The sequence below is a fragment of the Anopheles moucheti genome, chromosome 2 (genome assembly GCF_943734755.1).
Source record: "Anopheles moucheti chromosome 2, idAnoMoucSN_F20_07, whole genome shotgun sequence".
NCBI classification, from domain to species: Eukaryota; Metazoa; Arthropoda; class Insecta; order Diptera; family Culicidae; genus Anopheles; species Anopheles moucheti.
In genome coordinates, this window is record NC_069140.1 from 79225015 (window position 1) to 79244715 (window position 19701).

Consider the following 19701-nt stretch of genomic DNA (forward strand, 5'->3'; position numbering starts at 1 on the left):
CTTTTAATGGGTGATCCACAACTATCATTCAAATTTGAACGTAAAGAGTTAAGTGATTCAAGTAACTCTTTCGCTCATTACGGCAACTCACTCATTTCCGGGAAGGAGCGGAACTTTTGAAGCAGCTCTTTTGCTTATGACTCAAAACCTCTCAAAACTTCTAAAAACAAAATAAAAACTAGGAGGAAAAAAAGTGTGTGCTAAAACTTACCTTCTTATTCTTGAGAAAATTACATCCGCACCGGTTTTGGCAAATAAGGAGACGCTGCTGCCCGCTTACACCAGATGCCCATCGGCGTCGGTGAACCCGAACGATGCGTTAAAGGAGCTCAGGTTCGTACTGCTCGGATCGTACGTGCCGATCAGTAAGCTGTTGCCCAAACTGCTCGATCCACCGGTACCGACGTTCGCCCCATTACCGGCCGCCGTCCCGAGGAAGGTGCTGCCAACCAGCGGAAGTCCGGGCACACCCCCGACAAGCGGTACCGGCGATGGGTTCGGTACCGCAATCAGCTGCGCACCGTGCTGTAGCTGCTGGTGCTGGCTGCTGTTGCTCGCACTGCTGTTACGCTTCGGATCCTTCAGGATGCCCTGCAGTGGTTTCGGTGCTGGCACGGGCGCCTGCGACGATAAAGCATTGCCGATAATCGTGTTGCTCAGGCTGCTGCTCATGTGCTGGGGCGATGAGGAGCTTTCGTTCACTACCGACTGGGCGTGGTAGGTGACGTCCGGCGGTGGTACCATCGGACGGGTCGTACGCGTGAGTGTGCCAGTGTTTTTGGGCAGCGCTGGTATGACCGGTGGTGGGGGTGTCGACATCTCCATCGCGGAATAGTCCTGCTGTTTTTGTTTTGTAATAAAACAATTAAATTACAATTAATTAAACAATTAATTTAATTAGAATTAAATTTTTAATAATAATAAGAGCTGTAACAATAAGACCATTGAAACACATACCATCGGAGGGTAGGACAGATAGCGATCGCTGTTCATGTTGTAGTAGGACCCATCAAACGGTGGTCCAGGGGACGGAGCTGTTACGTAGCTGCTTCGTTCGATCATCTGATCATCGTGGCTGCGCTGCTGATAGTTCACTGGGTTGTGCCGTGGATGGGGCAAGGTACGCGCATAAGCTACGTTAAATGGGCAGGAAATAGTTCATCATTAATATTCTTCCATTGAAAAAAAAATGAATAAATTTCTCTAAACTTCAAGGCAGGAACTTTATTGAAGATGATACGGAGATCGTTAGGAGAAATCGAACATTAAGGTAAAACCCACCTCCATTGATATTGTTAGGATACGGGGGCAGGGTGCCCTCCTTTTGGTAGCGTGGTGGCGGCATGTCCCCATTTTCCACGAGATATGTCGAAGCAGATTTGCTGGTCGTGTCATCCTGTTAATTGTGCATGATGTCCACGATGAGTTATGCGAATGAGGGCCGGTGACGATGATGATGATGATGGAAAGAGCAGATTGAAAGAAGGAGACAACGAGTTAGACTTTTAGAACGCCACAGCACGCGGACCACTCTTTATAAACAGAGGGGAGGTTAAGAGGCACCTACCGTATAGTCGGGACGATTAGCGTCGGTTGAGTAAGCGTCACTCTTTTCCGAGACACTAGACAGCGTTTCGCCTGTAACGAATGCAATGACGTTTAGTGTGACGTACTTGATTGGAACACAGAAAGGCACCGATTGACACGCAGCTCTGTTTGTCTTATCGTCCCCTTAGGTTGTAATGCACGGTGGAGTGTTCTTTTCCGTAAACTCTTCTGTTCACAACTCTTTTAAAACATTATTCGCGCAGTAGAACGGTTAGTTGAAGATTTTGAATTTAGTTTCAGTTAATGTTAAATAAAAAATAAACAAAGCGAGATTGTTACGCTTTCCAGAACAAAATAAGCTGCCAAATGAATGCCTTTGCTCGTAACCCACCATTGGGTGTGTTAATTAAAGTTTAAAACGGATAAAAAAAAATCGCCTCACTTACCTTTTGCTCGTTTGCGTAAAATACACCAAATTACAAGGCCCGCATTAACTGCTAACAGACAAAGGGCAGCTAGCGCTATGCAAAATATAACAAAACTGGGAATTTCTGCACTCTGCACCATTTCGGGAACATCTACACCGGGACCTGCACGATTGGCGGCGAAATTATGAAACGGAAAACATAAAAAATATATAACGAACTCATTAGCGATAGTAAATAATAGAAACGATAACTATTAAACAAATACGAAAAAACAAACAAAACAAATTGCAGAATATAACAAAAAATTGAAGAATACCTAAAAGCGAAACATTAATCAATAACACAAACACAAAATTATATAACACTTAAATAAGAAACAAAAACAGATTATAGCAAAACTTAATCGACGTAAAATGACAGAAAAGAAATATAAAGAAATAAAAGGAACAAAATATCATCAAATAAAGTGCTTGTGAATCAGAAAACTAAACCGCTGAAGTATTGCTCATTGAATAAATTAGAACAATTCTATCCTAGATATGGATTAAAAATAAACAAAAAAAAACAAAAAACAAATCAAAAAGAAATTGTTTTTGAAACAAAAAGTAAAACGAAAACATCACAATGTCTTAAAATAAAACAACAACAAGTGAAAAGAGAACATATAAATGTTTTAATATAAAACAACAACGTGTAATCGAAAATATAAACAAAATTAAAATAAAACCGTACAAAAAGCGACTAAAATAAATGAAATCATGTCAACAAAGAATATTAGCAGCTTTTGTGTACACGTATTCGATGCTTGCAGCGCGTTATGTGTAACACAAAGTAGAAGTGGATGAGTTAACGAAACAAATCGATTTTATTCCACCCATCCAAGTGAAACTGCCCAGAGAATAAGGCGACAACAGGTTCGAAACACACAGTTACTTGCTACTTGTCACAAACCATCATCAGGCACTCTATAAAACCGATTCTCTTCCAACTTCTCCCACAGTATTTCGTCCCCCGCTAAAGCGACTTCCTTTTCCTTGCATCGTAGGAGTGCAATTTGCATCGTTATCGTTTCCCTTCAATGCACCCGTAACAAGTGGCTAATGGTGCGTTAAGGGGGAATCCGGGAATGGCAAAGTATCGATCCGTCGCTAAACCCAAACCAAGGAAGCGAAAATCGGGAAGCAAACCATCATTAGCTACATCGTTCCATCCGAGTGCGATTTGGAAGATGATGGCGAAGATGATTGATGGATAGATACACGACGGCTTCTTCGCCCGCAGAACAAAGAATAGCGTCACGAACTGTCACAGACGGCAAAGAGTCGTTGCTTGACGACGATTTGACGAGCTCGGTTTTCCATTCATTCTTTCGCTTCTTCCCGGCGGGTGGAGAATGTCTCGCGGGTAATCGTAGAATCGAGAGATTGTTCAAAAGGGATGAACCGTTCGGAAGATACAACGATGGAACGACGACGAGCGGAAAAGAACACTCCCCACTCCTCCAGCATTACACACCGGCGGTGCGAGGACTTTGGCAAAATCCATCCCGCCAGCGTTTACCCCGCAGGACGATAAAACACCGGCCGGCCAAGGACATTTACCCCGCTTGATGCGCTTGTGAACGGTGCGCCGGTGAATGCAGCATCCAATCAGGATGATGTTGAGCAGCACGAGACAGATACCGGCAGCGACACCGATTAGCAGCACGATACCGGATGCACCGATGGTGCCACCGGTCGATTGAGCCGTGGCCGTTTTGCTTCCGAGCGATGAGGCTGGCTGCGAGGGCGGTGTGTCTGGTTTTTGTCCCACAAGAGGAAGTTTTGTTACATCAGCGCGGTTACATTAAGATTACAGGTGCAATGAGACTAAACTACACTACACTAACGAACTGAACGCTCGGATGAGGAAGCTTACCTTTCGTGTGGGCGCGCGTTACATCGGGCAGATAGCGGCTCGAACCGAGCCCGTTCGAGGCCATGATCGAGAAGACGTACAGCGTGTTCATCCGCAGGCCGCCGACCGTCAGCTTGTACGAGTTCGGCTGGCTGTCCTCGTACCAGTAGCGATCGCTGTTCACCTCCCGGTACCGGATGCGGTAGTTCGCCTTCATGCCACCGTCGAACCCGGGCGTCCAGGCGAGCGTCACCGAGTCGTGCGTAACGTTCAGGACGTTCAGGCTTACCGGTGGATCCGGCGGTGAGGTCACATCCAACCGTACCTTTTCCTTCACGTTGCCCAGCTCGTTGCGGGCGATACACTCGTACAGGCCGTAATCGTTCGATGCGACCCGCTCGACGACCAGTATCGATTCGTACGTCAGCGCATCAATCTGCTTGTGCTCGACGTAGAACTTGGCGGACTGGTTCACGTTCAGCACCTGGCCGGATCGGGACCAGTAGAATTTCGGTCGCGGTGCTGCCTGCGCCCGACACGGCAACCGTGCCCGTTCACCAAAGCCAGCCGCCGCACGCAACATTACGGGCGATTTGTCGATTTCCGGTGCAACTAATTGGTGGAGAGAAAATAAAAACGGGAACGGGAACAAGATTACAACAAAAGATTACGCAAATGTAACCGAATTGTAGCGGATTAAAAATGGTTGTAAAGAGGGGATTTGCAGCAAACAAGCCTAGCGAGCACTTACATTTCACAATTAATAACACATCCCGGCTGGTTGGATTGGCTACGCGATTATCGGCAATGCAGCGGAAATTGCCCACATCCTCGCGGCGTGCATTTTTCACGTGCAGATAGCTCGTCCCGTTCGCGAACGTGGTGGACGTTTTGATGGTCATATCGTACCCGATACGTTCCCAGCGTATGTGCTCTTCCGTCAGTGGTTTTCCTGTTGAATAGCAAACCGAACAAAGCGGAACATTTAATCAGTGATGAGGAACAATTGCTGGATGCTGAATTTGGATTTTATATTTTGCATAGTAAGGATATCATAACGTTAATTCAAATTCAAATCATAATTTGGTATACGAAAAGATTACACAAACCACTGTACCAATGAACATTATCGAAAAACTAAGGAAATGAAACGTACTAGAACGTACGTAAAACGGAAAAGAAGGAAAATGAATAAAAAAAAAAAGAGCAAACAAGTATGCAAAACAACAAAAAAGAACAAACAATAACAAAGAAGAAAAATTTAAAACAAATAAAAAGAACAAGTGAAAAACAAAAAAAAAGAGAAAACTAAAAAGAATGAAAAAGAAATAAGATAAACTAAAAAGAAACTGAAACTAAAACAACAGCGAATGAAAGACAACGAAAAAATGCGGAAGTAAAATAAACAAGATATGAAGCCCTAAAAACAAAAAAGGACGAACAAAAAATCGAATGAAAATTAAAAAGCATTAAACCAAACCAAACAAAAACAAACAAATAAAAAAATGTAAAAAAAGAATGAAAAAGAACGAAAAGAACAAAAAAAGAGCTAAAAGAACGAAAAAGGACGATCTCGATATGTGTTCCATTATGTGTTCATTTAACCGTTTTCCGTACCAACTACGTTGATTAATGTTTTTTAAATCGTGCAATGACCTGGTTTTAATGCAAAATTTCCTTTTTCACTAAACGTGTGACCTACCTTCGACCGTGCAGGATAGCATCGCCTCCTCACCAGGGCTGACGGTAACGTTCTCCGATATTGACTGTATCGATGCACCATCTGTTTTGAAAGGAAGCGAAAGGAGAAAAACGAATTTGTCATAAAAAAGCATACAGGAAAACTTCCCTCTAAACATTGTTCGAATAAATATTTGTACCAAACAAAACCAAAACACACACACAGTCTGCTACTTATCAACACATCCTCCGCAAGGCTTACTCTCTCGTAGCCAAGTTCAGCCATGTGTGTGTGTCTCGGGCGCACAAAACTTCGACCATCCGCGTTCAGGGTGGACAATTTCATCCAGATTAATGTCCACAGGCAGATGCATTAATCCATAAAATGTAATAAATTTTTATTTGCACCGTTGACGTATAAATGCTTCCGGGCGCCGGGCCTTGCAGCAGCAGCACCACGGCTGTTTCCCACAACACACCCCGTAATGTGGGGTGGGCAAAAAACGGGAAAATCTTTCGCTGCTGCTGCTACTGAGCCCCAAATGAAAACCATTTGTCTTTCACGCCCAATACACACCAGCTGACCGTTGCCATACACGAGACGCCACGTATGAGTAAGCCGTTTACAACCCACCCTCAAGCCTTCGGGGGGAGTCGACACTCGAGGGATGCCCGGATCCCCCGGCACTGATCCGTGTAAACGGTCACAGCCAACCCACGAGAACGTGTGCCGGTGAAAATGTGCTTGGGAGCGAAATAACAAAAAACATCCGCTTGGTTCAATATTGGAACCCGCGTGACCAAACCAAAGGCGGATGACAAATGCGTACGTGTGTAAGTACGGGCACCGTACTCCCAGCAAAGAAAACTCCCGTGTCACGACACGATTCGATGTGTGTCCGACGCATTTCGGCATTTCGGTCGGTGGAACCGATGGGACCCATGGACAAAAAACCTCCCCCTTTGGGAGGGTCGGAATCGGAAAAAGGGACATTCCCAGCGTGCGGGCGTGAGACGAGCCGGACAAAGTTTGATTCATGTACTTACACTCAACTACGACGGAAATATTAATCATCGCCGACCCTTGGGAGTTGACAGCTTCGCAAGTGTAGATGCCGGTATCGTTACGGTTGAGCCGGGTGATGTTCAGGATTGGTCCCTCGGAGACGATTCGTTGTGCACCTAGACGTTGGATGCGTTGCGAGCATGTGAGAGCAGAGCAGCGCTCAGATTAATTTCGTTGATTAGGGAAAAGGGATCAGGCCGGCAGTTAAGAAGGCCCCTTGCTGGACCGCTTGCTGGCAGTTTTCCGGGGGGTGGTTTTGTTTTTTTTTGCGACCCATTTTTAATGTACGTACCTGTAGCGGAAAGTATCGGTAGACCGTCCTTCGTCCAGGTGTACGATATGGACATCGGGTTCCCGGTAGCGACCATCGCCACGGTCAGCGGTTCGCCCTCCGCACCGACCACGGTGGACGATGGTGGTGGTTTGAACTTTGGTGGATCTGCGCAATCAAGACGGCAAAAGACAAAAGGTAAGCATTTCTGCTAGAAATCCCAGCAGCAGCAGCAGCAGCAATATACGTACATAGCACCTGCAGCTTGATGGCTTCGTGGACGTTGCGCTGCAGCGCTTCGTTCGCGCTCTGGCACGTGTACACATTTCCGTCCATGTCCTGGCTGATGTTCACTTTGAGCTCGAGCGACGAAACGTAACCTCCCCACAGACCAGGCTTCGAGGAGTTGTTCATGCCTGTTGGAAGCGAGATAAACACAGCGAAACGATGAGCAAAACGGGGAGCAACCCCAAACGGAGGAATGAGTTTGCAGCAATTCAGGCGCAACGAACCAATCCGCAAAAGGATCTTTCGATCTTTTCGCCACCGTGGAGGACTTACCGTCAACTGCGATGCCATCGCGCCACCACGAAATCGTTGCGGGAGGATTACTGGAGCTCGAGTCACAGATAAGCGTCGCCTCGATGCCGGGTTTAAGCTCCGGTGGTATGATTTTGATTTTGACCGTCTCGGGTGGAACTGGAAGCACAATCACAAATAAAAACGCAAAAACAAAAAAAATGGAGTAAAAGGTGAGAAAGAGTCAAGAGTAAGTCGATTTTTTTTTTGAGCGGATCAAAGCAAAACTTACAGTTCACGGCAAGGGTTCGGCTGGCCGACATCGGTATTTCGGTGGCGGAGTTGTGCGCTTCGCACCGATACTTTGCCTGATTATCCGTCGCATTGACCAGTATCGAGATTTCCGATGAAACCGACTTTTCCGTCGATTTGATGGGTGAGTTGAGCTGAGAAAGGTGGATGCAAATTCATAAACATTAAGATCGTTCTATCGTTTAGGCTAATATTTACAGCATTCAGTTCAAAAATATCACCCACTAATTCCACCCCCGCCTGTCAGCTCTGTTCTATTTCCGGCGTACAATATTGACCGCTGGTGTTCAGCCCTATTTTCGTGCCAGATAATTGAATTCAACAACTTTCAAAGTGTTCCAGTTGTACGCAAATAATTCGCTTCGTCCACTGCAGAACCGCCAATGTGGAGACTCCACGCGTGATCCATCACCATCAACCTATGTCAGGCTCTTCCCCGGAGCTTCCAGGCCACGTCCACGGCACAAAAGCTGGGCGACACACACATTGGTCCAGCTCTCCCCAGCTGGGATCTTCGCACGAAATGACGGATGGTAATCGAAACACACGGCCACACAAAACCGGGAAGCATCTGCCCAAGTCCAAGCCACCGGATCCGCTCGGGCAGCAGTTTACGGAAGCTTCGCAAACAAAAACAACAACCGGCCACACAACCCTCTTCGGAGCTCTTCACAACGAACCGAAAAACCCACCCGGTTCCACCCCGGGTGTTGGCCGGTTTTTTTTTGGGGGAGGGGGGAAGGCAAATATTTACTGACGAAGGGCACATCTTCCCAATACTCTACTAGCCGGTCCGCTTGCCGGGCTTGGCAAAGTTTGCGGAAATTAATTAAATCTCCCACGCGGGCACCGGGGAGACCGATCCCATCCCCTATAGCGCGCGACGTATTCTGTCCCTCTGTGTGAGTGTGTGTGTATGTATATTGGCATTTTCTCGGTCCCCCTCAGGAGTTTTCCTCCCCCCCCTCCCCAGATGTGCCAAAGCTCAACACGTGGTAGTCGTGGTCGTGGTCTCTATCGGCACCTGACACGATCCGGGTGTCACACGGGGCCTCTCCACCATCACCGTCTGCCTGCTGTAAGCTACACAAACACCACACAGCGTTTTCGGGCGCTTGGTTGATGAATGATGTAAACTATGTTAACCAGAGCCGGGCTACATACATAAAGAATAAACCCACACACCGGGCAGTAACAGTAAGGCAAAGAAAACCGGACCCTTTAACGGTCACGAAAAGTGGTAACATATTATCAGCTGTCCCACAAAACGGTGTGTCCCCTTTTCGTGGCGGGGGCAGCAAAATAAATAAAAAAAAAAAACAGCAACAAACGAACGAAGGGTTTGTTGCGATGTTTGTGTGATTTGTGAACCCCAATCATTGACTTACCTTTTTATCGTTCTTGTACCAGGTTAGCGTGGCCAGTGGGTTGCCACCGGTCGAGGTACACTGGAGCCGTTGGACCGAGCCGGCCGCTATTATCGTACCCTCCGTGTAGCCCGTAATGACCGGTTGGTTCGGTGGCACTGTTGGTAAACAAGCGATGCAACAATTAATATTGGAGGAAGAATTTATTGCCCAAATAAGGTGACGGATTTCATTTTGCATAACTTTAAGCAAGCACCATACAAGGATATTTAATGGTGAGTTTCCGAAGCGTTAGCGAGAAGTCCTCAAAGACTAATGAATCCTCAACGATTCATAGATTATCAGAAAATCCTAATCCCTTTCCAGGCTCCTTAAAAATTGGCTTATAAATATTTTCTGCTTTCGAACCTTATTGCAAATTTTTGTTTACATACTTTAATTTTATAAGAGTTAAATAAGACAAATTAACAGAGTATGTCCGGGATAAGGTAAATTGCAAGGAGTAAATGCCTTGTAAAATTGTACACCACTCAACACTACGATGTTCATATAAATAAATAAAATAAATTAAATAAACAAATTGGGCTGTCTTCGCCAAACATCACACTCAGGAGAAGGGTTTTTATATAAGCTCTAAGCTGCATGCTTCAACTAAGGTGTTTCGCGATTCAGAGATAGACACTGGGAGAACTATCTTCTTTAAAGAATTAATCTATTTAGAATCAATTATATCCCGATTCTGCTATGTAAAAGATGTCTAATAAAGGTTCTCCAGTCCTCCAGTATATAAACGCTGTTGGAATTACAGTAGTTTTAAAGTAGAGTCAAGTTTGTGAAGAGAAGAATTCAATCCATATATGTAAACAGGCATTGGCAAGTTAGGACAAGTAAGATTTTTGATCAAAGCAACCAAATAGCAAAAGGAGAGACGGAAAAATCAGTTTATCTACTACTGCTCGAGAGGAACGCATTTGTAAGAGATTGACGTCAAGAGATTAGTGAGTTTAAAACACAAAAAGAAATCAACGGAAGGAGTTTTGATTTTTATTACAAAAAAGACGTAGGGTAATACACGTCAACAAACGCTTTGCTTTACAGATCGAAGTGATCGAAGTTCTGATGTCATGCAAAACTTCACTTGTCTGTTGTTCACAAGTCAACTCACAGACTCAGAGTAGCTCACAGATAACCGGACATTCCACTACGACCAAGGTGATAGTCGAAATTCTCACAAACTCTTCTGACGCCAAGAACTCTACTGAGCACCGGACGAATACATTTTCGTCAAAAATTAATTAGACTCGGAGACTTGAAAATTAGACTTGGAGATATTAGACTCGTCATGAGAAGGTTTAGAGTGGAGTCGCTCTAAGAATTGCATGATGAGCTCACTGACGATCAAAGATTTCTTCTCGCTGGGCTCCAATTATTACACAGACATTAAATCCGAAAAGGTATATTTTTAGATAAGAGTATTGAGAAAGTGAAGTCATATACTTACGCAAGACGTTGACGGTGTGAGTAGCAACAATATTATCTGTCAGCTGCATATTCAATCCGTGACAGATCACCACGAGCGATCGTTTGTTGGCTTCCACCGCTACAGAGATGTTGGAGATTGTGATCCATCCTCCTGTGTGTTTGAATTAAATAATGTATTAAAAGAAGAACATTAAGTTAGTTGTAACTTTAAAGACTTTTTGTAACTTCTGTAACTCACCATCAGGATTCTCGATGGTCCGGGAGGTGGTGTTCTTCATATGATGGCCACCAACGCTCCACTTGATCTCGGCCGGTGGGTTCGATGGGGCGGTTTGGCACTGTAGCGACACCACATCTCCGGTGCGTGCCTCCGATGCACCCGAAATGACCACCTGCGTTGGTGCGACTGTTTAACACCCAAGCATAATAGATAATAGTGTCAGTAGGCAGTTATCAACCTCCTATTACTGTTGCGAAAACTTACACAAAACGCTGAGCGTGATTTCGGTTTTGAGCGGTGCCGGGATCATCACATTGTTCGCCTCACAGCGCAACCGTGCCTTATTGTCACCTTCCTCCGCCACGAAGGAGTAAACGTTTTCTGACAGCCGATCCGTCGTCCGGTACGCCATCCGGACCTGCACATCGTTCTTGTACCAGATCAGCTGAGCCGGTGGATTGCCACCGCGGCTCCTGCAGATAAGCTCCACATTCTGTCCCCTTCGCAGTACCTCGCCGGTCGTAAAGCCTTCAATGCGGGGCTCGCCAGGTGGATCTATTGAAGGAGAAAGAAAAAAAAAACAATAGTCCGATTACAGTATTTGCATTGAAGATTGTCAGTACGCGGATAATGAAGCTGATTATACGAGCCATCGTCTAGGTGTCGCCTCATTTCACAGTGCTGCCGTGAAGATACTTACACAACACCGACAGCTGAACCTTTGTCTGCATCGGACGATCCGGTTGCAGGGCTTTGTGCTTTGCCTGGCAGGTGTACTCCATGTAGTCATCCTCGGCGGTGGGTTTGATTCGTAGCTGCGACGACACCGTGAACCGTTTGCCCTCCGTTTCCGTCACCTTGTTCTCGACTGTATCTGCAGGACGAAACAGACCAAAATAGTTAGACACAAGCAGCGGTAAGTGAACGGTGGCACGAGAAAAGAAAGTGCCACGTAAAAGGATTATGTTAACGAAAACAAAAAATACAGTAAAGAAAAGGTAAAGTTCATCGTATCATCGCGTCACGAAGGGAACGAAACAAAAAACATGAAAAACCGTCGTCTGGTTGGTTTCTTTGGAATTTGGTCCCCGGTTGGTTCATTACGAGTTGGATAATTTAATATCACCAGTCGAATAGTATAACTTTCACACCGTTCGCCTGGGACCGGTTGGATTGGATTGCATTGCGGGAAGCTTACACCCATCCAAGTCTGCAAAGAAAGTCATGCCAATGTAGTCTTGGGTGGTCAAGAAATAATGATGTTCCATTTAAAACATAACAACATTATTAAACATTGAAAACAAATAATTTAGACTTTAGATTAGATTATTTTAGATATACATATTAGATGTTTAGATATTTTACAAAATGGTTTAATATTTTGACCTTTTTTTTATTAAACAGACACTGAGCGAACTATTTTTAACTGCTTTATTACAACTTGATGTGTCCCAAAGAATATTTTTACGTCGCGTCAACTCACTCAAATCACGCCTGCTGCAATATTCAACAACAGACACATTTTTCCATCTAACTTTATAAAAAAAAAAACAATCTAAAAAAAACAATCTAAAAAAAAGAATCTCCACCCCTGTAATCTTTGCCCCACAATCCAAAAAGGGAAATTGTGCGCTAAAGCTCTATTGTATTGAGCGCATAACAAAGTTGCTCGGAGCAGAATCCATTAGCAATTTCCATTCAGCAATGAAAGTGTCATGAAGCAAAATAACCAAAAAACAAAACAAAAAAAGCAAAATGAACACATGTGACCATCTCCCGCAAGGGACATCCAACGCAATGTGCGATCAACTGCACGCATACACACTGCCAAAAAAAGAGAAAGCCTTTTTCCACCTACGCGTGCGTGGAAAAATGGATATGGCTATGTTTTCGTCCCGCTGGCTTCGGGCCTTCACCCGAACCGGATGCTACGCTGGACAATCCGTGACAAATTTGTTTATGAAAATAGGATTTTGGGGGGAAAGACGTGGCGAGGACAGCAATTTGTCATCACCATACATAACACACATACACCAGAGGGGGGTGAAAATGAAGAATGGGAAAAAATAAGAATGACAAATACACAGCGAAGAAGACAACCGGAATGAGATGTCGCACCCGAAACAGTCGTACGAACATCCTTCCAATTTTCCATTTGACCAAAAGATTGAAAATGTGTGACCATTTTTTGATCATTTAGGTGCTCTGGGGAGTTTTCTTTTTTTGTTTATTTCTCACTCTCTCACACACACATGCCGGTTCTGTCTCAAGACGGATCGGTCGGATCGGTTAGGCCCGTGCCCGGCGGCGTTGAAAGATTTCCCCTCCCTCCAGCTGTACGGTTCGAAGCAATTGAAATCGCTTGAACCCTTTTAAGTGGGACCATCTATCAAAACGGTTGATATGGGGCTCGGGGTGGGGGGTGATGTTTGTGTTCACAATTCGCCGAGGAATAGGATTGTCACCTCGAGTACTGCGAGGCCGAACGCCATTTGAACACCGCCCGTTTTGGAGTATCTTTGGACCCAAACTTTGGATTGAATTTTCCGGCAAACAATTCACATAATGTGTGCCGAAGTGCTATCTACTGCTGGCATATGTTTGTTTTACTCTTCATCGAACAATAGACAGTGTGCCGTGATTGTTTTGGAGGAAACTCTCTTGCTCTATTACATGTGTTAGGAACAGACTTCCACGTGAGGGTTTTTTTTGGTTATTCTCTACAAAGTTGAAGTCTTAAACTGCAAACAAAAGTCTCACACGTCTTCACATAACCACCCCTCACCACCTAAAGAGTCCTCCTCACCGCAGCAGCCCTGTCTTTAAACGATTAAGAAAAGCTTACGACAGTTTAGTAAAAGAAAATCCTTTTAATGCCGCCTGGACAAAATGGTTTCCTCCTTGGTTGGGTCCCTTTTTTTAGCCCTTCGCTACAAAGTTTCACCCTCGCGAGAAGCTAGGATTTAATTTTTTTATTTTTTTTTTCGGGGGGTCCGTTGAAACCATTCTGCAGTATTGACTTCAGCAAAAGTGGAGCAAATAGGTGAGAGTGACAAGAGAGAGAGAGAGAGACGAGCAGCAAAAAAAAAACCCTCAACCCCGCTTGGTGGATAGAAAGCGCTTAAAAGAACATGGAACAACGACAACGAACGGAAAAAAACGGGTGGGGAATGTCAAAAAAATGATGAAAAATGTACCGTGCGAGGACTTCAATTTATTTTGTTTGCTCATTTTGCCTCCGTGCTGTGGGGTGTTCGCTGAACCAACGAAAAAAACGTCGTCCACTGCGAGCCATGCAACCGAACAACCGAAAAGGTTTGCTGGAAAAGGTGTAAAAAAGCACGGTTTTTCCTAGCTCCGGTCAAACGCAAAAAAAAAGGAAAAACCGGAGCTTATGTCCATCCGTGACGCTTGCCCCGGCGCTAGGATATGAAGGAGGTTTCAATGGAGGATCCTTGAAAAATGTCCCTTTGAAGAGGGATACGATATTCGCTTTTTTTTTCCCTGGCCCCACCCCAGAAACTGGTCGATGGCAAATGCTGCTAAAGACACGAAAGGATGCTCAAACGAATGACGGGTTTCCGGGGCGAGGCGCTCCCAGTTCCTTCTATTCTGCTGTGAATGTGTCGACATTCGCGTTAAGAATTCTCCTGAAGACGTAGCCGGTACACACGGTTGGTAAACAATTTTCACATTCGGTGATAGATTTTCTTCTGCTGCCCAGCAAATAAACACAGCTCGCAGTGCCGGCGCATCAAAGTCATGGCCGTGTGCCATCGTCAGACAATCATTGTTGAGGTGTTTGCTTCCCACTCGATCTAACCTCTCCATATACGGAGGATACACACCATAAGAAGCGTCTTTCTTCCACGAAACATCGCTTTGCGTCTTGTCGTCCGCTAGGACGATGAAAATGAAACCAAACCCCCGAAAAAAGGACAAAACAAAACAAAAAAAACCTTACTAACCTCTGTATAATTTATTTAGTGACATTTACCAACTTCATCGACCACAACCAACCAATCCCTCTCCCCCCACGGCAAAGGAACATCTTACTCTCGGGCACGGACTGCTATGTTTCCTCTGCAGCCCATTTCCTCCGAATATATTACCGTTATTTATTGCGATGCTGACCGCATTTTCCCGGTGGTCCCCCCCGGCCACTCGATTGTGTCGAGGATGATTTTGATCATTCGTATCACTTCGCCCATTGCCGGGACCCCCGGAACCAGTGAGTTCCAACCAGTGGCATCTCGAATGAAGTGTGTACTCCGGCTGCACACAGTTCATCCTGTTCCGAGGCAGCGTGGAATGTGTCCAGAACGCGCACCAAACAAAATTTCCATAACACCGAACTGCCGATCGAAACGAACCGTTCGGAACGCTCCGTGTAATATTGGGTGGGCGATAGAACCCTGGAGTTGCCCGGTTTCAAATAATCTGCTGGAAGCTGTTAAAGTTGAATCCATTTATTTAGGGGCCATACGTAACAAAAAAGAAAAATAGCGTACGGCACAAACTTTTCCGGTGTGTTCCACCAATTCCAAAGCCACGAAAAAAGGGAAAAAGCGAATTGTTTAGGGAAGGCATTTTCTGGTTTGGGAAAGTGTTCGATTTCTGCAGACCATGTGCAGACCATCTCGAGGTTAAGCATAATGGGTATATGGCGAGGAAGTGTTGAAGGTATCTCTGCCTGAGATGTTGATCAATACTGGGTGTGCTGTGGACTCTATCATCCGCAAAGCGCAAAAAAAGAACGTCCCGCGATGGCGCAACTCCCACACACACACACACACGTTTTCGTACATTAAACAGTAAATAGTCCTTGTCGTTCGAGATAATATTTTCGATAAACTCTGCCCATCGGAAACCATTCACAAGTGTAGATAACACTTGCCCCCGTGCCGGGGCAAGGCGTCGAGACAGAATGTTGACCCATTTCCGGAACCGCCGAAACCGAAGAAAAGGTAGTCCGGAATAATAGGGACCAAATAAAAAAAAACAAAAAAGGAAACACAAATCCCCTCCCCACCCCCCACCCCTTGTCACGATAAATTCTCGATACCGGAATTGGTGGAATTGGAATTTCGGGAAAGCGGTTCGGCAACGTTGCTCTTACCCGATTTGTACTCCGTTTTGCCCCGGTACCACACGATGTGGGCGACCGGTTTTGCATTTGACACTACGCAGGTCAGCGTTAGGTCCTGACCTTCCCGGACTTCCACCTTCGCGTTGCGGCTGTAGCCCTGGATTTCGATCGACGTTGGAGGTGCTGGTGGGAAGAAAGAATAACAAATGTTTTTATCATTATTAATGTTGTTCCAAATGGCAAAAAAACGAGAATTACAGCGATAGAAAGCGAGCTATTTTGCATCATTTACGTCAACGGAATAACTCAATCCAAATTGTTTGCAGGTTTGGTTAGTTGTATCTTTATTTTTTTGTTAGCTTATTTAATAAAACCTGTTAGCTTATTTAATAATAATTTAATAAAGATACAAATTGTAACAGAACATTAATAAAACTGAACACAACCGAGTGTGAAAGTGAACTCCCCATAACGCAAGGATCAAATTGCAATAAAACTAGGTGCAGGGCTACGAGAGTTGACAAAATGCTGACAAATTTGCTGAAAGTGACAAAATCAGGTCGTCAACTGCGAAAAGCCACTATACCAAGGTCTGTGTAAGATAGAGGTCGAGTAATAGCCAAGATAGAGGTTCGCCATTTTGGATTTCATTTGACATTTCGTCGCCCGTGTAAGATTCCTTGCGTCTAGCCTACTTGTCTACTATATCCCGATTAATCAACACAACTACACACAAAACATTTGAACGGAAAAGAGCGTCCAAACGTCAAATCACGTGTATAGAACTTGTCAAATTGCTCTATATTACTCGACCTCGACTCCTACACAGACCTTGCACTATACCGTTGCCGCGCACACAATTGTACTCTTTGATGAAATAGATTGACAGGAATATCCACACGATCGAAGTTGTTACCAAAAAAATAAATGATTTAATAATTTTTTTGTGTAACATTAAGAGATTTGAGGAATAATGATAAAATATAAGTTATAGTTCATTCAAAAATCAAACTTTTAAAATGCAAAATAAAACATAATCTTCCGATAAAAAATAATATTAACATAATGCCTTAATTAGCAAGCGGTGCAAAATTTTGTCAGCATTTTGTGACGGTTTTGTCATTTTTTTGTAGTGGATTTTCTACAAAATGAAATTTGACAAAAGCTTACAAAAGTGACAAAAGCTCCGTTTTGACAAATTTATCAGTATTTTGTCAGCTCACGTGGCCCTGCACCTACTGAAGCGAAATTTGACAACGCCAGCAGTTTCAACAAGTTCATTTTATATATCTACTACTTCAACTGAGTCGTCTCAAATTCATTTAATAATGGATAAATTATTTTTTAATTAAAATAAGCTTTACATAAATAATCAATTAGAATATTAAGGATTGCTTAGCCCTTCAAAATCATAATCCAATGAATGAGTCGTTCGGAACCACGGAAAGAAGTGCATCTTTATAGTTATTTTCATTGGGAATAAAAAATAGCAATTCATTAAAAGATGAAGGACAAATAAATCGCTACCTTCATGGGCAAGTTTACCTTACACTTTACACTCCATCGCATCAAATATTTGCGCCCATCGCTGATTAGATGGTGTGCATTAAAGACATTCCGCATGCTCCGCACATTCAACCATCCCGGAAATGCAAACACCTTTTTCACAATTTTTCCGTTTTTTCCCCCCATATCTCAAGCAACGCACACAAAAAAAAGCAGTGCGATACGGGAACACGAAAGGCGGAAAGTATCACCGAACGGCTAACACACCGGATGGATTGCATATCTGCACGACACTGCCGAACCAGTACTTAAATAATCATTAGAAATCGATTGGAAAACCCTTTATCCCAGGAAGCATGTTGATCCACACCCACACGAATATACGCTCAATCCATTCGCTGTCGTGCCTGGCTTTGCAACCCGTACGCGATGGGATTTGTCTTATTCCTCCCATTCCCGGGCAGTGCGCGACATCTGGAGGAGCAGCAACTGCGAAAATAAAAAATCCTTCTCAGAAATTCTGTGTGTGTTTTTCCTCCCTCTCTCTCTCACACTCCCTATCTCTTTTCACAACCGATGTCACTTAATCCCTTTTTACACTGACTACCTTCCCACGCTTTATCCAACTGTCTGCACAAAAATATCGATGCTTCCCGGAACACTATGTAGTAAAAATGGAAGTCGAAAAAATCGAACGTATGAATGCGGCGAAAATCGTCCAATATTTTCTTTCCCCCGCCCGGTTCACTCATTTTACTCAAAAATCCTTTCGCACCAAAAAGATATGCACACACACACCCAACCAAATGCTGATCCTTTTAGCAAAAGAAAGAAGTGCAAAAAAAAACAAATTCGACAATTTTCCTCCCAAGAAGAAAGAAAACCATGTCAAAGCGAATAACGATTTCACAATTATCTGAAAATGGCTTTCTATCCTTCGCAGGATTTTCCACCAAAGCGTTTCTACGTGGTGTGATAAGAAGGAGATAGGAATTGGGGGGGGGGGGGTGCAAAAAAAGTCCACCCAGTAGCCGGAAGGTGAAGAAGCGGTGTTTAATTTTATCTCCTTTACTTCTCCTCGCTTTTTTTTTTCTTATTTGAAACCTATTCTTCACATACTCCCTTTCTGCAGCTAGGGAAAAAAAAGGTGTATGCCATGTACAGCGAGGCAATGGAATTGTGAAGTGATAGAAAAGACCAAAAGTGCAAACGAGTTTCTTTGCCAGCAGCAAGAACCCAAGAACAGCAAGAAGAAAACGAAAAAAACTTCAGTTAAATTCCATACTTTCCATTCCCAATTTCATAGTTGCACCACTCTTCTGGGTCAGCGCCACAATCTATCTTCCGGGGCGTATGTACTGTAGGAGAAGGAAGGTGTCACCGCAAAAATCGCAAGAAAACCAGCGGCAAAGCGGTGCAAAAAAAAAAAGCCAACACGCTCCCAGCGTATCCTTTCGGGTTCACCTGGCACAATTTGAATAAGAGACTTTCGCCATTCGCTTCACCAAATGAATATTAAAACCGGGGAAAATATTATAAAAATAATCCACGGAATAGATTGGAAAATGCGCTGCAATCTGGGCTTGTGTGTGTGTGTTGCGGTCGCGGCAGTAAGGAACCGAACTGCTGGTAAAAGCTTGCCGGGTTTTAGGGGCGATCGTCCCACATTTCGCTGGGCTTTCAATTTGCATTTTTGGGGGCATTCGCGTCTGCTCGGGAGAGTTTTATCGAGAAGGATAAATTTATTCGATTCCTTGTCGCTTGCGTTGATCCAGTTGCCAGCTGATGCTTTCGCTAATGCTTAAATTTTTCCGTTTTCCACTTACTACTTACAGTGTGAGGAAATGTTGTTGTTTTTTCCCTTTGTCCATCTTATAAAAATTTATATGACCTTGAAAAGCATGAAAAAACATTGAAGCTTCAAGCAGTGTCCAGTGCCTCAATATGGACGAGCTTAACGAGATCGCAACTGACGCCCTCCCCATCCTAGCACAAGTGTTGCAGGAGCGGAAAAACGAAGCAAAAGTAAAACGAAAAAAAAGCACAGAAATACACGCAAAAGGAAATGGCAAACCAAACCTCAAATACCGGGCAAGGACGAAATATTCTAAAAATGGCACCAAACGCAATGGCACTAAAAAACACTAAAAACACTCCAGAAAAGGTCATGCACCGTGGCGAGAGATGAGATGCACGGTCTTTCCACCAAAAAAAAAAACAGAACAGCTTCACTCCCCACACCTTTTGCCCCCCCAAACACCATTGTCCCCACCGTTGTCGACGGCAAAAGGCAAAAAATCAAAGTTGTGATCCCGAA

At 44.3% G+C, this 19701-nt stretch overlaps 1 protein-coding gene across 1 annotated transcript in view; it reads right to left on the minus strand.

The window, feature by feature from the left end:
* Positions 1 to 217: 217 nt before the first annotated feature.
* Positions 218 to 19701, minus strand: part of LOC128297559 (nephrin-like) — a 77691-nt gene continuing 58207 nt past the window's right edge. The window contains exons 4-22 of the mRNA XM_053033231.1: positions 15909 to 16061; positions 11490 to 11663; positions 11054 to 11344; positions 10808 to 10975; positions 10589 to 10720; positions 9109 to 9245; positions 7701 to 7854; positions 7451 to 7588; positions 7141 to 7305; positions 6911 to 7057; positions 6600 to 6734; positions 5575 to 5655; positions 4624 to 4824; positions 3894 to 4484; positions 3578 to 3772; positions 1568 to 1731; positions 1292 to 1396; positions 958 to 1137; positions 218 to 840 (exon numbers count right to left, since the gene is read on the minus strand). Coding sequence (XP_052889191.1) covers positions 277 to 840; positions 958 to 1137; positions 1292 to 1396; positions 1568 to 1731; positions 3578 to 3772; positions 3894 to 4484; positions 4624 to 4824; positions 5575 to 5655; positions 6600 to 6734; positions 6911 to 7057; positions 7141 to 7305; positions 7451 to 7588; positions 7701 to 7854; positions 9109 to 9245; positions 10589 to 10720; positions 10808 to 10975; positions 11054 to 11344; positions 11490 to 11663; positions 15909 to 16061 — 3875 coding nt within the window. The 3' untranslated portion in view covers positions 218 to 276. The remainder of the gene's footprint in view (positions 841 to 957; positions 1138 to 1291; positions 1397 to 1567; positions 1732 to 3577; positions 3773 to 3893; positions 4485 to 4623; positions 4825 to 5574; positions 5656 to 6599; positions 6735 to 6910; positions 7058 to 7140; positions 7306 to 7450; positions 7589 to 7700; positions 7855 to 9108; positions 9246 to 10588; positions 10721 to 10807; positions 10976 to 11053; positions 11345 to 11489; positions 11664 to 15908; positions 16062 to 19701) is intronic.